A 15,797-nucleotide genomic window follows, 5' to 3' on the forward strand; every position below is an offset into this window, starting at 1 on the left:
TTTGAAATTTGCTGGGACAGATAGACTAGGGACAGAGGTAAAGTTAGGGAGTTTAGGAAAAAAATGCATGTTGGATGTACATTTGAAATGTTGGGCTAATGGTCTTGGTAGTTGGGAAAAGGAGTCCCAAGACCAGGGGCAGGGAGAGAGATCCCACCCTTAGATATAGGCAGTGGGCAGGACAGTTGACAGGAGTACTTGTCTGGAGTCTGAGAGTTCTTGAGAGAAGCCAGGGAAATTTCCATTGGCTGTCTGAGGTTAATTGGAGAACACTGTTATCTGAAAGCAGGGTCTTATTGTGTTGGGGAGAGCATAATAATTTGAGAAGCTTTTGTTACATCAGAACAGTCTTTCCTGGAGTATTCAGGTGGGTTCTGAAATTGAAATATTTTAGGAACATGGGTGAATGGGGAGGCTCTTGGCACATGATGAGAGGGATGGTCTGTAACAGGGGTTGAGGTTGGTGTGGAAAGGTTGAGGGAATTTGGCTTTGGTTCCCAGATTGTATTTGGATGTCAAGGGGACAAGTGGTTAGTAGTGGGGGTGAAGCATTGGCAGCCTGAGTATCACATGTGTTTCATGGTACATATGCACATATATACATACTAAAAATTTTAAAAATACATGAAAAGCTTCCAATTCTCAGATTAAGGATATTCAATGTGTGGTTCCTGCTCTTTCTCTTTCCCTTCCCCCTTTCTCTCTTTCCCCTATTTGCCTAGGAGAAATCTTTACCATGTTTTTTTTTTTTTTTTTGTATTATTTTGAAAGATTTTGTACTCTTTAGAACATTTTAACTGAAATCCAGATTTTATATAAACATTAAGGGGAATATGTCTAATTCAATAAAAGAAAGACATGTTTCTTACTAGCGTGCTGTGAAAACTTAAACTTCTGGTTGTAATAACAAAAACTAACTTCAGCCACAGTGAGTGAAAAGAGGGCAGGCTGGGTGAGCACTGGTTTGTTCACAGAATTGTTTGCACAGTGTTGTCAAGGTGCAAATCTCGAGTAGGGAGTGAAAATCTGGGCATTTTTAGATTCCCGCTGCTGGGGGTTGTGGGTCTTTTCTCTGGGATACCATCTTTTTTTTTTTTTAATGAAGGCACAAGGTATTGATTTCTGTAAAGTGTATTACTTTAAGGGTATGGCTAACCAAAGTTTTCATGTATATATTCACATGACTATCAGGTCACACTATAGTGTATCTGTATCATTTCAGTATCTGTGACACGTCTGTTTTGAAGTTAGTGTATCTGCAGCTTTTAGCCTTTTTTTTTTTTTTTTTTTTTTTTTGTCTATTAAGTTTTAAATTCTCAGGTGAGAAAATCTGATACATAGGAAGGTTGGGACAGAGACAGACTGAGAGAGCAAAGGCTTAGCCACTAGGGGCCGCTCTTGTGTGCTATTGCTATTTTGAACAAGGGAGAATGGATATGAACAAGGCAGACATCATTAGTTGATGTCTAATTCATGCACCTCAGATCAAAACTCAAGGTCTTACTTTGTCATTGGAATTTGTGTGACCTGTTTTTCTTCCATAGAAATCTTTCATTTGACTCGGAAGAAGAAGCACTTGGGGAGGTCCTCCAGCAATTTGGTGATCTTAAGTATGTCCGAATTGTCTTACATCCAGACACAGAGCATTCTAAAGGTACTTGCCCTCAGCTGACCGGGCCCAACATTAGGAAAGAGCATAAATTATGCCATTCCAGTCTCTTTCTTGGCTTCCATTAAAAGCCCAAGGACATTCTGAGATTGTCTTTCAGGACGTGGAAGTCGGCAGTTTAATGGCTTTGCCAGCCTTAATTTTTGTCTTAGCCGTTAAAGCTCTTGCTTATTTACTTTAAGAAAATGAATTCCATTTGTTGTTCTCTTTTGCATTTCAAATGTGATAGCATCTCATGGGTATTAATCATTCGCCATTGCTCAGAATTAATAGGGAACTTTTTTCTTTGATGCTTTTCTTAGAGATAGAAACTGACAGAAACTTTGTGGCATGGCAGTAGTCAGAAGGAAAACTATGTAGTAGGAGTGGTGTGTGAGATATTTCCCCTCATGCTGTTTATTTGTTATCCTTAAGGGATAAGCATTTATGTCTTCCACACTGCTGTGTATTAGAATGTGAATAGATACACATCTATAGCACCAACCCATTTATGATCTTTTACCTCATGGACTGCAGCCATTCTGTTTAAGCTTCCCATTACTCAGTGTCTGCGCGATTTATTTTGCTTCAGTTTCAGAAGACTCAAGTCTGTTTTGGTAGAGAGGACATGTAAAACAGCTCAACTCTTTTCATGGTGGGCCAGGAAGTAGAGAATGGGCGGAGCTAACAGTCTCCTCACACTGTTTCTTTGATTTTGCCCAGGCCCCTAGACCATGAAGTACCACCCACCTTTAGGGAAGATCTTTCTCCTTGATCCTTTTGTGGAAACATACTCACAAATATACCGAAAGGGTATGGCTTCAGTCTCCTAGGTGATTCTCAGTCCCGCCAGGTTGACAGTGATAGGTAAACCATCATAAACACTGAGGTCATGGTTCATTCTGATCTCTGGCAGTGCTTTAAGCCCTTTCCTCAGAAAAAACGCTATGTCTCAGGGTTTGTGGGTTCTCAAGAGTTTATCCATGGTTAAGAACTTCCATTCTAAACCTTCGTTTTCAGCTAATAAGAATTGATCAATTTTACTTATACTCAGTTAAAATAATATAAGGTAGTACTGAACAGCTCCCTGGAGGTAAGGGACATTAAATCACTGTAAGCTCATTTAATTACCTGGAAAATGATTAGAGTAATAAAATGTCTTCAGTGCTGATAGTCACACTTTTGGACCTTTTTCACTTCTGGTTTTTTTTTGAATGGGCAGCTAGAATCTCTTAGAATACCTAGAGTGTGGGCACAACACTATTTTACTTTTATCTCTTAGATTAATACTGTTTTGCAGTGTAGCCTGCAATTGATTTGCTAGATATCTTTTCTGTTCTATTAGTCTTAATAGTTAATGATTTTAAAAGCATAATTTTAATTTTTTAACTGTATTGTCATTTGCTGGCTCCAGCTTGCTGAAGTTTTCTGAGACCTTTTCTGTGTTCCTTGACAGTTTGTTTCTCTTAGCAAGCCATTTCACTACCTTGAAGAGCTACCTGTGATCCATGACCTTAGGGAGATGCTGAACCTGAACTAGGACTGATGCTGGCACAGTGATTTTCTTATACTTTGGACTTTCTTTACTCTCTCTTTCTTTTCTTCCTTCCCTCCTTTGTTTTCTTTTCTTTTTTTCTTTTGAGACAGGGTATCACTGTGTAGACCAGGCTGGCCTGAAACTCACAGAAATCTGCTTGCCTCTATATCCTGAGTGCTGGGATTAAAGGTGTCCACCACCTTATCTGATGACTACGAAGTCTGCCTGTTAGGCGTCTTTACTTCCGCATCCTCTGTTTCTTTTATTACACTTGTCCTTCAGTACCCATTGGGTCTTGTTCCAAGACCATGGCAAATACCAAAACTTATGAGTACTCAAGTTCTTCATATAAAGTGGCATAATGTTTGCATATAACCTATGCACATCTTCCCAAACCTTTAATCTCTAGATCACGTATATACATTAAGGAACAAAAATAAAGCAACTTTCTCTTGGATTAGTTTAGCCAGGTGTAAGCCTGATTTGAATTATCCACTTGTCTTGTATCTGCTGGCTGCCCTAATAAAGGACTTTGCCTCATACTTATTGGACAGCACAGAAGCATGATATGGGGAAGTAAAGAGGGATCTTTATAGAAGTCTTTGATGGGAATAAGTACCTTTACTACTTTCAACAGACTCAGTATAGCAACAAAAGCACAACAGATGTTACCAGCCTATGTCTACCTGTTGCTTTCAATGTTTATAATATATTAGTTGTTTAAGATTGCTTCCACCCTCTCACTGGTTTCAGCAAATGATTAGCATAGCATGTGCACGTGCACACACACACACACACACACACACACACACACCATGTACTATTATTTTGGATGAGAAGGGGCCTGTAAAAGTACATGACTTACTATTAAAGCTATGTGTTTAGCTTAGGTTATAAAAACTGATTGTGTGAGAAATTCAAGGCACAGTTAGGTTTGTTACATGTTCTCTTTAAGGTAAAGACTCTGAGTGCACAGTAAGATAAATGGCTAAGTACACGGTCTTAAATGATTTCAAGGCATGTCATTAACTTGATGACAAGGCCTGGAAAAATTCAGTCTCCTTGGGGTCAAGAGACACTTTCATTAAAATGTGTCAACATACACACCCCCTAATAAACATAAAATAAGTTGTTGTTACATTGTTTTTAGAAAATGGAGAGTCCATACATGTTCACTGTGAACCACTTTCTCCCCAAGTATTTTTGTTTTGTGCGTGGTTGACTCCACTAGTGCGTAGCCCTTGGGTTCTGAGATTGAACTGTGTTTGTTGGTGCTGTAGTAGGTGGTCCAGCTTCCTTAAGTACTTCTCATTTGTGGAAAATGCTACCTGATTGCTATGTGAATGGTGGATGGGAGGTGTTGGGGACACAGAAGTAGGAGCACTTGGCCCTCTGTTGGAGACTTGGAGAGTTAGCCTACTCTATGTATGCTTTAGATTAATTTGCCTGCATCCATTTCAGTATAGGGCAGAGGATAACGCCCTAGCTCTGGGAGATTTGGGAGTGTTATTATATGAGAGAATTCTTTTTGAGTTTTGAGGTATAAATATGAAACATACTTTTTTGAAATTTACTGTGCAGTGAATTTGTGCAAAGTTGCTTTTAATCTGTAGTAGAGATTTTTTTTGGATCATTCGGCCCTTTATTTAACCAGTGAAAGATATGCTTTATAAAGATGCTAGGGCTGGAGAGATGGCTCAGCAATTAGGACACTGACTGCTTTTCCAGAGGACCTGGATTCAGTTTCCCAGCACCCACACCTCAGCTTACAACTGTCGGTAACTCCAAGATCTGACATCCTCACACAGATGTACATGCAACAAAATACCAATGAATAGTCAGGCAGTGATGGTGCATGCCTTTAATCCCAGCACTTGGGAGGCAGAGGCAGGTGGATTTCTGAATTTGAGGCCAGCCTGGTCTACAGAGTGAGTTCCAGGACAGCCAGGGCTACACAGAGAAACCCTGTCCCGAAAAACAAAACAACAACAACAATAAAATACCAATGAACATAAAATAAAAATAAACTATTAATAAAAAATATTCTAGAGCACAAGCCAACAACTGAGCACATGCAGTATTCATAGAGGCCTCTTTTACCCCCGAGGCATAGCTACCATTATTTGATGCCTCAGGCATCTTAAGACTATGAAATATAATTAATTTCAGGGTTAAATACTTCTTGCTCATCTTTCACTGTTGTACTAGGCACTCCATGATGTTGAATTAAGTGATTGACTGAGTGTCTTTATCATTTCATGTGGGTATAAGGAGATAGTTGAGACCAACTGCTAAGAAAGGATGTGTATGCTGTAGTATCTGGGTGTGATCCCTCAGCACTTAACATAGTACCTGTGCCATAGGCACTACGTCTCCTCCCATTGTGTCAGGCTCTGGGTATCTTCAGTGTTGTCTTTTGCTCACTGTTGGAGTGAGGGTGTATCTCACTAAGTTTTGTGTCTTTGTGCAGGTTGTGCTTTCGCACAATTCGTGACTCAGGAAGCAGCTCAGAAATGTCTTGCAGCGGCCTCTCCAGAGGCTGAGGTAAGGAAAGCAAGTCCTTCCCCTATGCCGAGGACATAGTAGCTTCTATAGGCAAGAGCTGATGCTTCCACCAGGTTTTATTATTATTATTTAGTTTTCATAAAGTGAAGGCTTGAGCACTTAGTATGTGCTGTACACTGAGCTTTGCATGTGTGGCCTTAATCCGTGCTTTGAAATGATCGCAGCTGTCCGTGTTTCTTAAGTGAGGAAACGTGTTTGATATTTCTAGTGTGCATTGATTGTTGTCTGTGTATCAGCCTCTATTCTAGGCTAATAACACGAAAGACTGAAAGAAGGTATTAATGCTGTCTGTGAGGCTGGATGAGTGTCTGATAGAGTAGATACTGAGAAATATTCTGTGCTTTTTAAACAAAGCCCTCAGCTTTTGAGACGTTATCCTATGTTGTCCTTGTCTCTTACACATTCACACACTAGCTTTAGAATACTAAGCATGTTTACAGAACACTTTTCTCAGTGTAGGCCCACTCTGGGACTGAGCTACTGTAAAGTAAATTCCTTCCTGCTGATCCTCTTCAGTACATACAGATGTGACCTTTGTACAATTGTAAAAACGACTTTGAGTCTCAAGGGTCCACGTGTAGGGTCCAGGCAGATGCAGCCTGTGGCCTGGCTTCCGCAGCACAGCACAGTATGCTGAGTCCCTTTCTTGCTTTTCTTTGTTATGTGCTTACTTTCTGCTTGCGTGTTTGAAGAGAAGGTTGTAATATGTTTCAGGGTGGTGGGCTTAAACTGGACGGCCGGCAGCTCAAGGTCGACTTGGCTGTGACCCGTGATGAGGCAGCAAAGCTTCAGACAAAGAAGGTGAAGAAGCCAACTGGAACCCGGAACCTCTATCTGGCCCGAGAAGGCTGTGAGTATCAGAAGAAGATAGGCACCAGGCATCTAAGTAGCCGGGCCCATGACCTGAGGTGAACTAACGATTATGTTTCAAGATGTGTTTCAAATATAAAACCCAAATTTCTTCCTTATCAGTGTTTTATTGCTGTTTCACTTCAGTAGATGTGGCTTTGTTAGGAACCTTCCCCCATTTTGCAGAGTAATCAGTCTCATCCTCTGCTGTATAGTTGCCCCGGATTATTTCCAGAGCAGGATTGGAAGCACACGGGAAGAAGACTCTTAAATTACCTGCCTTTATCTTCATTTTTAATGAGGTGTTTTTGTTTATAAGAGGTTGAAAAATACAATTGAAATGACCTTTTTTGGATTATTGATAGATTTTTAAATGTTTACCTAGCATCTTTCACATAAAGTCAGAAAAGAATGAGACAGTAGCTTTTAAGTATTTATCAGCCTACTCCTGCATAGATACATAGTCTCAGCTAGTAAAATTAGACTGTCAGCTTTTGGATCCAAAGCCTCTGAGACCACACTTCTGTTCTCTATTTTGGCTCATCTAATTAACTGCTGAGTGGTTGGTGCCCGAGTGCATGAGGAACAGCCAGTCTCAGAGACAGGTGGTTGGGGGAACATTCTATATTATAGCCACATTCGGAACTTCTTCATGCCTTTCTGTCCAACTTGCTCCATGGATGTGATGCTGTTTAGAGGCAGAGAGGAACAAGATTACAAAATGTTCAGTTTGTCTTTAGAGCAAGTCTAAGTCCAGAACTTAGCCCTGTAGCTATTTTTGGAGCTAACTAACTGGCCAACACAGTCCTCAGGGCCCAGTACAAAGAGTTTGCATCATTCAAATCACATTCTTCCTGTTGCTCAGTGAACATTCCCTTGCTGACATCTTGGCCCTTTTCCCTCTTTCCGCAGTGATCCGTGCTGGGACGAAGGCTGCTGAGGGTGTGAGTGCCGCAGATATGGCCAAGCGCGAGCGGGTGAGTGGATAGGCACCGGCCTCAGGGCTCTCATGTTTGTGTAAGTGAATCAGAAACAATCACTGCTGCTACATTTCACCTGAAGAGCCACATGTAAGGACTGCACTTTACCATGTTAGATGCACACAGGTGAAGGAGAAGTGACTGGACAGTACTACTGGCGTTTTGTCAGCATTCCATCCTGTTGTGAGAGCTCAGTTTTGTTCTTTGTTTCAGTAGTATGCATGTGTGTGTATGTTAAGTATCTGCTGCTAGATTGTGCAGTAGGTGTGGAGCAATAGCTGTGTATAATTGTTATCCTAAGTGTAGACAACAGAACGGAAGGCAGGCTTACTAGGAATGAGAGGAAATGTGGGTTCTGGAAAGAATAGCTAAGGTGCCATTTGGGAGGGATGGTATCTCTAAATTATACAGTTCTTATAGAACAACTTCATATATAGGCATTTCTACTGTTAACTGACACCTTTGCTGCGTAGTAGTGTTGGCAGTAGGTGCTACTTTTGTACATATAGCTTACTTTTGTTGTTTTGAGATAGTCCCATGTAACTCAGGCTGCTCTCATTATGTAGCCTAATATTTCTGAACATTAACCCTCCTCCATTCACCTCCTGAGTACTGGGATTCCAGGCCAGCTTCATCATGTCCAGTATCCATGGTGCTGAGGATTGAACTCCAGATGCTGTGTGTGCTAGACACTTTAGCAGCTGGGCTATATCTCTAGCTTGTGCAGTTTACCTTTAAAAAGGCAGTCTAGAGCCAGTGGAGTGGCTCAGTGGGTAAAAGTGCTTACTGCACAAGCCTAGATGACCTGAATTGATCCCTAGAACCTACAGTGGAGAGAATCCTACCTCTAAAGTTATCCTTTGATCACTACCACATGCACAATGTGTTACACATAGACACACACCGGATAAGAAAATAAAATAATTAAAAGAGAAAAAGCCAGCCTAGAGTGGTAAAAATACAGAACAATGTAGGACCTCATTGTTGAGGAGACGGCGAGCAGCAGATACAGTGTAGTGATCAGTGGAAGCAATATTTCCAGCACAGGGTTTTTTATGTTAGTATTCTTATTTATTTATTTTTTTTTTTAGTAGTGAATATCTGCATATTGTGGTATTTGGGGAAGCAGTGCAATAAGCTATACTGAGTTTAGAACTAATTTTGCTAGCCACAGCTTACTGGATTGTTTCTGTGCATTATAAAAAATAAATTGACTTTAGGAAGTAAGTACTAGACATTCCCAGTTGTTGGGTGGGTGAGGACTGAGCATAAATGCTAATTTCAGTATTACTTATAAGAATATTTGTGCTAAGCAGGGCAGTGGTGATGCACACCTTTAGTCCCAGCATTGGGAGGCAGAGGCAGGCGGATCTCTGAGTAGGAGTCCAGCCTGGTCTACAGAGCTAGTTTCAGAATAGCCAGGGCTACACAGAGAAACCCGGTGCCTTGAAAAAACAAAACAAAATAAAAATAAACTTGTGCTGGGGCACATTTTTGAGCTATGTGGGGGTTTTGTTGTTTTTAAAATCTCATTTGGCCTCATGTCAGTGCTGAGTGTTAAATATTGACCCATAGTTTCATTTTTATAGATGAAAAGTTGAATCTTAAAATGTCATTTGATTTATCCAGTTGGGTGAGTTTTTGGTTCAGAACTGACTCTGGAGTTCATGATCATCCCACCTCCCTGAACCTGCTTTTCTCCCTGCTAGGTATTGTAAAGCAGCAGGCACATCTGTGGCCCTGGGATGGGGTTAGGACTCTCTTCTTTTAGACAGTTCGGAGCCTGCCTAACAGATGTACTGGATGGTAAGACCTTGTCTTTTTCTCCTCTCCCAGTTCGAGCTACTGAAACATCAGAAACTCAAGAACCAGAATATCTTTGTCTCCCAGACCAGGCTTTGCCTGCACAACCTCCCAAAGGCTGTAGATGACAGACAGCTAAGGAAGCTGCTGCTGGAGGCCACTCGAGGAGAGAAGGGGGTTCGCATTAAGGAGGTGAGCGGTGCCTTGCCGTTCGCAGCTTACAGGCACAGCATTCGTCTCAGGCCGTGTTGTTGGCGTGTCAACAGGGTTTCTTCTGGACATAGCAGCATGTAAAGCTGAGCTTGTCAGTTTTCTTTTGGGAACTGTCTTTCATGTTTGACTAAATTACAGCAAAATCTGAGGAAATCTCTACCATGAATTAATTTAGCAAGCATTTATTCAATAGCTGCTGTGTGGTCAGATTATGTAAATAATATGTGAATTTTGTTGTAGAGAATACAATTTATGTGTTTTGGTTTCTAAAAGACTAGATGCGTGTGTGTGTGTGTGTGTGTGTGTGTGTGTGTGTGTGTGTGTGTGTTTGCATGCATACATATATACATATTTGAAAGAGAAAGAGAAAAGGAGGGAGAAGGAGGAGGGGAGGGGCAAAGAGAGGAGAAAAGGAAAGAGAAGAGGTAGGGAGAGGAGAAAGAGTACACAGGGCACACTCAAAGATGTCAGAGGGTACCTCAGTTTTCTTGGTTGGTCCTCACCTTCCAACTTGTTTGAGTCAGGCTCTCTTGTTCATTGCACACCCATGCTTACTACTGGTCTTAGAGCTTGCTTCTGTTTCCACAGAAGCTCCTTATCCCACCATAGGATCGCTGAGATTGCAGACACTCACCATCCTGCCTGGCTTTTACATTGGTTCTGGGCATCTGAACTGAGGTTCTCGTGGTTACATGGTGTCTTAATTAGGGTTTTATTACTATGAAGAGCCACCATACCAAATCTTATAAAGACAACATTTAATTGCAGCTGGCTTACAGGTTCAGAGCTTCAGTCCATTATCATCAAGGTGGGAACATGGCAGCATCTAGGCAGGCATGGTGCAGGCAGAGCTGAGAGTTCTACATCCTCATCTGAAGGCTGCTAGTGAAAGACTGGCTTCCAGGGAGCTAGGCCACAGCCACAGTGACACACCTACTCCAACAAGGCCACACCTCCAAATAGTGCCACTCCCTGAGCCAAGCATATACAAACCATCACACATGACATGCACTGTGCCCATTGTGCCTTTTCCCTAGCCCCTAAAGTGGCATTAGCTATGTCAGGCTTTAATATTCCGTTGGAAGCACAGTCTTAATGGAGACTGTGCGTGTCTTCACTTGAGTTAGAAAACTATGGGTTCACACTAGCACTCAGTTCAGCTCTCTCTCTTTTGAAGGCCTTACCATTATACTGGCCTAAGACTATTGGTTATTTCTCCAGACAGGTTGAGCTCTTTGAGAATAAATAGTGCTGGGCAGTGGTGGTGCATACCTTTAATCCCAGCACTTGGGAGGCAGAGGCAGGTGGATTTCTGAGTTCGAAGCCAGCCTGGTCTATAGAGTGACAGGACAGCCAGGGCTATACAGAGACACCCTGTCTCGTAAATAAATAAATAAATAAATAAATAAATAAATAAATAATAGTATCCTGGGGATACTTGGCATAGAGTAACCTTTTGATCTTTATATTTAAAAATGCCATTGCCAATATTTTAGGTGAGCCTTGCTCTTTTATAGCTGTAAACTGTATGCCTAGTACTCAGAGGCCTCTTTAACATATTCTTTGGTATTGAGGAAATAGCATGAAAGAACAGTAATGTGTCAGACCATGTCTGACACCACAGTTAGTAGTGAGTACCTACAGTATTTAATGTGTGCCCATTTTGAACTCAGTACAGTTTAGTGCATCTTTGTATATTATACAGTCTATGTATTGGTTGTGTAACTAATTCCTCTAAGATAAAATCTCCATCTTGGAGGGAAGGTAGGTTGGTCAACTTAGAAAGGAAACAGCTCCTTAACGGCTCAGGATATTCCTGAACCTGACCAGATACTCTAGACCTCTTACTCCTCAAGCATAGATAAGCGGCCAGGACTGCTGAGGGGTAACTCTTAGACGGGCTGAGGCCTGGAAGAGGCTCAGCACAGCCAAGCTGTTGGGTAGAGGCAGAGACCTGATAAGCTGCCTGGAGGAGACCCAGGCCATTGAGCTACCTGGAAAAGACACTAACCTGTTGAGTTGCCTTCAGGTTGTGCAGTGTACTACAGGTACCCAGCTTGTGAGCTGTTAGCCATGCTAGGGTGGGCTTTTGGTGGTGTAGCTGTCTTTGAGTCATTTCTGCTTCTGTAAGTAACCCCAGTAAAGTCCTGGCTCACCAGCTGACTTTAGTGTTGTCCTTACCTTGGTCTGTCTTTGGGTCCCTGTCTTGGGTAAGTAGATGTTCGTTCTTGTTTCCCAGGATTCATGACAAAAGCATTATTTTTTTCCCTTAATCCCTTTATTTGTGTAAGTTCTGCATCACAGCGAGATGTCTTGAGTGATGTTTTAAGTGAGTGAGCATATTGAAGTCAGGAACTCGTTCTTCTCTTCATTCCTCTGCAGCGTACAGAGTAGGATCGATGCATGGAGTCGTTGTGGTATGCATGTGTCTCATACTTAGACTCCCCTACTACAGAAGAACAGTGGCTCTAGGCACTAACATTGTATAAGTGGTGTATTTTCTCAAATTATCTTCTGTGTTCCTCATGACCCTAGGATATTTACTGTATCTTGGCATTTAGAGAAAAATGTCCACCAAGGAGTTTCTGACTCTAACCCGAGACAGCTGAAGCTTGCTGTATTCTGAGGCTTACCCCATGTTGGACTATATATTTTTTTAATCTAAAACCATCAGATCTTCTTTCCTCTCATCACCATTAATTTCCTTCCTGGGACTTTCTTCAGGATGGAATTTTTGGACAGTTCTCCATTCTCAGCAATAACCTGCTGAGAAGCTGAAGAATCATGTACCTCTCTCTGTTAGGTGCATTAGGAACAGTTAAGTATTACACATTTTCCTTAGGGCACCGAAGAGATGGCTTAGTAGTTATGAGCACAGTAGTGCTCTTGCAGAGGACGTGATTTTGGTTCTCAGCTCCAGGGACTGTTGCCTCTTAGACTCCATGAGCGCTGCATTCAGGTGCACATGCGTACACATGGACATGCACATATACATGAGATTTTTTAAAAAGACATTTTTCTCTGGAAGTTTTATTTCTTATTCATAACTTCTGTTTTGTTTTTCTTTTCTTTCTTTTTCTATTTATAGTGTAGAGTGATGCGGGACCTTAAAGCAGTTGATGGGAAAGGGAAGGGTCAGTCCCTGGGCTATGCCTTTGCAGAGTTCCACAAGCATGAGCATGCCCTCAGAGCCCTCCGCCACTTCAACAACAACCCAGAGATCTTTGGGTCCCAAAAGGTGAGTCTCCTCCTCCAGAGTGACCCATTTTCTGAGAATAGCTACCTCGTGTCCCTGATATTTGAGTGGTGGGAAACAGTACCAGGTGGGCTGGGTGGAGGTGGGGGCAAGAGATGGTGAATGTGGGTGAGATGCCCCTGAAGAGCGTGACTGGACAGACTGCCTGCAGAGCTGGCCTTTAGAGAAGACATGAGAAACAGCCTCAAGGCTGACACAAGGAGAAGCAGTTGGAGGAGCACCTAGGCCCGCTGCACTCACAGATTGTAAAGTCTTACGAGTGACATTGTCTTCCTCTGACAGAGACCGATAGTGGAGTTCTCTTTAGAAGATCGAAGAAAGCTTAAAGTGAAGGAATTGAGAGCCCAACGCAGCCTGGTACTGAGCCTAAATCGGGTTTGGTGCGCGCGCTCTCTCTCTCTCTCTCTGTCTCTCTCTGTCTCTTTCTCTCTGTGTGTGTCTGTCTGTCTGTCTGTCTGTCTGCCTGCCTGCCTGCCTGCCTGCCTGCCTGTCTGTATGTGTGCCTGTGTGCCTGTGCCATGGATTCTAAAGGTCAGAAGACAACTTGGGGAATTTGGTTCTCCCTTTCTAGCCTGTGCATCTGGGGACTGAACTCAAACCATCAGGCTTGGTGGCAGTGCCTTTATTTTTGCTGAGCCATCTTCCTGGCCCTTGTCTGCAGCTCTGACTAACCTAGAACTCACAGAGATCCCTCTGCCTCAACTACTAGATTGAAGGTGTGTGCTATCATGCCCAGCCTTTTTTTTTTTTTTTTTTTTTTTAAGGGGGCTTAATTAAACTTCCTCTTCTCTATTTTATGCTTCTGCCAAGTAGGAGTTTACTCTGTTTCCTAAGACTCTCCCTGCTGCTTTTTCCTTGGCTGTTCCTCTCCTGAGTGCTACAGAGGGGAAGGGAAAGGGAAGAAAAGCAAACCAATGTTGTCATCTACCATGAGCTTCTTTTTTGTTGTTGTTGTTTGTTTTTTGTTTTGTTTTTTCGAGACAGGGTTTCTCTGTGTAGTCCTGGCTGTCCTGGAACTCACTCTGTAGACCAGGCTGGCCTCGAACTCAGAAATCCGCCTGCCTCTGCCTCCCAAGTGCTGGGATTAAAGGCATGCGCCACCACCGCCCGGCTCTACCATGAGCTTCTACATGGTGTGTGTGGGTCATGTCAGAACGAGTGGCTGAGGCTGAGTTCTAGAGTCACCATCAGCAGCAGCATCTGAGACAGGCTCTTCCTTTTTTGTCCAAGCTTGCCTTGAACTCAAAATCCTCTAGTCTCAGCACAACTGCTGGTTTTAGACCATTTTCAGTTTGTGTGGGGAGAAGGAAGATCAGGAGCTGTAAGCTTCCCTTTCTTAGCTGCATATTCCCTGGCAAGTTACTTCTCTGAACCTCAGTTTATAAATGGGTGCATACTATCTGCATTCCTCATGTAAGGAGGCTTAAAGGAGCTGATACGCCATTGCTCAGCTTGTAGTCACTACTCTCTTTACCCATCTTCCCTTGGGACATGCTAGGCTAGATTATTTTGAAGTTCATAATTCTTACAGCACTCATCAATACTCTACTACCATTTACATCTATAGTGTTTGATGTATGCTAAAAGCATGACAATCCGATGAACGGTAGCAGTGGCTAAAACTGACTTTTGTTGGAGAACCTGGGGTCTTACTCCTGGACATACCAAATTGCCTTTTAGCCATTGCTTCAGGCGTGTTTCTGAAGCTGCCTGCGCTTTCTCTCAAGTCTTTGCCCCTGTGCATACTGCACAGCCTTTCTCCTGACTCATTTTCTTATCCAGAGCAAATGCACCCTCTCACTGTCAGATAAGCACTCCTTACACAGGTTTTCATCAACTTGCTTGGTTTTATTTTTTTGTTGTTGTTGTTTTGTTTTGTTTATATGTGTGTGTGTGTTGTATTAGTTACTGTTCCATTGCTGAGATAAAATACCATAACCAAAAGCAACTTAGTGAGGAAGAGTTAGTTTATTTGGCCTCATGCTTCCAAAAGGATGAGTCCATCATGGCGGGGAGGCATAGCAGCAAGCAACAGGTATGACCACAGAGGAAGAGGCCAAGAGAGCACATCCTCAAACTACAACCAGAGCAAAGAGAGCCAGCTGGAGTCGGCCTGATTGTGAGCTCTCAAAACACGTGAGCCTATGGAGGACATGCCGTTCTCACCTTGCTTCAGTGCTAGTAAACCTTCAACAACCTTGTCTTGCTTCTGAAGCTCCAGCCTCCTCTTGCCTTCCTTATTTCACTGGTCCCTCTCTGAGGCTTTCCCTTCTTCATGTTGACCCAGGTTTTCAATCTACGCCGTTTTCTTGCTCTGGAGAAATTTGCTTAGCATTTTTTTGAAATGCTGGTTTCCTGGCCGCAGTTCATTTGTTCCTTCCTTTTAAAAAAAAAAAATTTATGTATGTGAGTACACCATAGCTGTCTTCAGACACAACAGAAGAGGGCCTCAGATCCCATTACAGATGGGTGTGACCACCATGGCTAGGAATTGAACTCAGGACTTCAGCAAGAACAAACAGCCAGTGCTCTCAACCCCTGAGCATCTCTCCAGCTCTCCCTCCCCACTCTTTCTTTCTGAGAAAGTCTCTCTTACTTTTGTGAAAGATAATTTCATTCGGTAGAGACATTTCGGTAGGTAATTTCATCTTCTGAACCTAACTACCTCATGTTACCTTGGCTTCATGGTTTACTGCAATGTGACTGATAAATCCAATTGTGGAGTTTGGGTGTTTATTTTATTGGGTTTTCTATCTGCCCTTAGACCTGTGGCTTAATGTCTGTCACTGGTCTTGAAAATTTTCTAGCTGTATTACATTAAATCGTTTTTATTTGTTTTTTTCTTCTGCTTCTGTTCACCTTTTTTGTGTGTTATGCTTTGGCGTGGGGGGCAGGAGTCTTTTGAAACAGGGTCTCGTATAGCTTAGGCTGGCCTCAAACACACGA

General features: G+C 42.5%; 1 protein-coding gene across 1 annotated transcript in view; it reads left to right on the forward strand.

Moving 5' to 3' along the window:
• Positions 1–15,797, forward strand: part of Rbm28 (RNA binding motif protein 28) — a 34,137-nt gene that overhangs the window by 14,337 nt on the left and 4,003 nt on the right. Inside the window, exons 10-16 of the mRNA XM_034519372.2 lie at positions 1,545–1,654; positions 5,656–5,729; positions 6,465–6,600; positions 7,512–7,576; positions 9,416–9,574; positions 12,684–12,833; positions 13,134–13,208. Of these exons, the coding sequence (XP_034375263.1) occupies positions 1,545–1,654; positions 5,656–5,729; positions 6,465–6,600; positions 7,512–7,576; positions 9,416–9,574; positions 12,684–12,833; positions 13,134–13,208 (769 nt within the window). The remainder of the gene's footprint in view (positions 1–1,544; positions 1,655–5,655; positions 5,730–6,464; positions 6,601–7,511; positions 7,577–9,415; positions 9,575–12,683; positions 12,834–13,133; positions 13,209–15,797) is intronic.

Source organism: Arvicanthis niloticus, chromosome 15 (assembly GCF_011762505.2).
Source record: "Arvicanthis niloticus isolate mArvNil1 chromosome 15, mArvNil1.pat.X, whole genome shotgun sequence".
Classification (NCBI taxonomy): Eukaryota; Metazoa; Chordata; class Mammalia; order Rodentia; family Muridae; genus Arvicanthis; species Arvicanthis niloticus.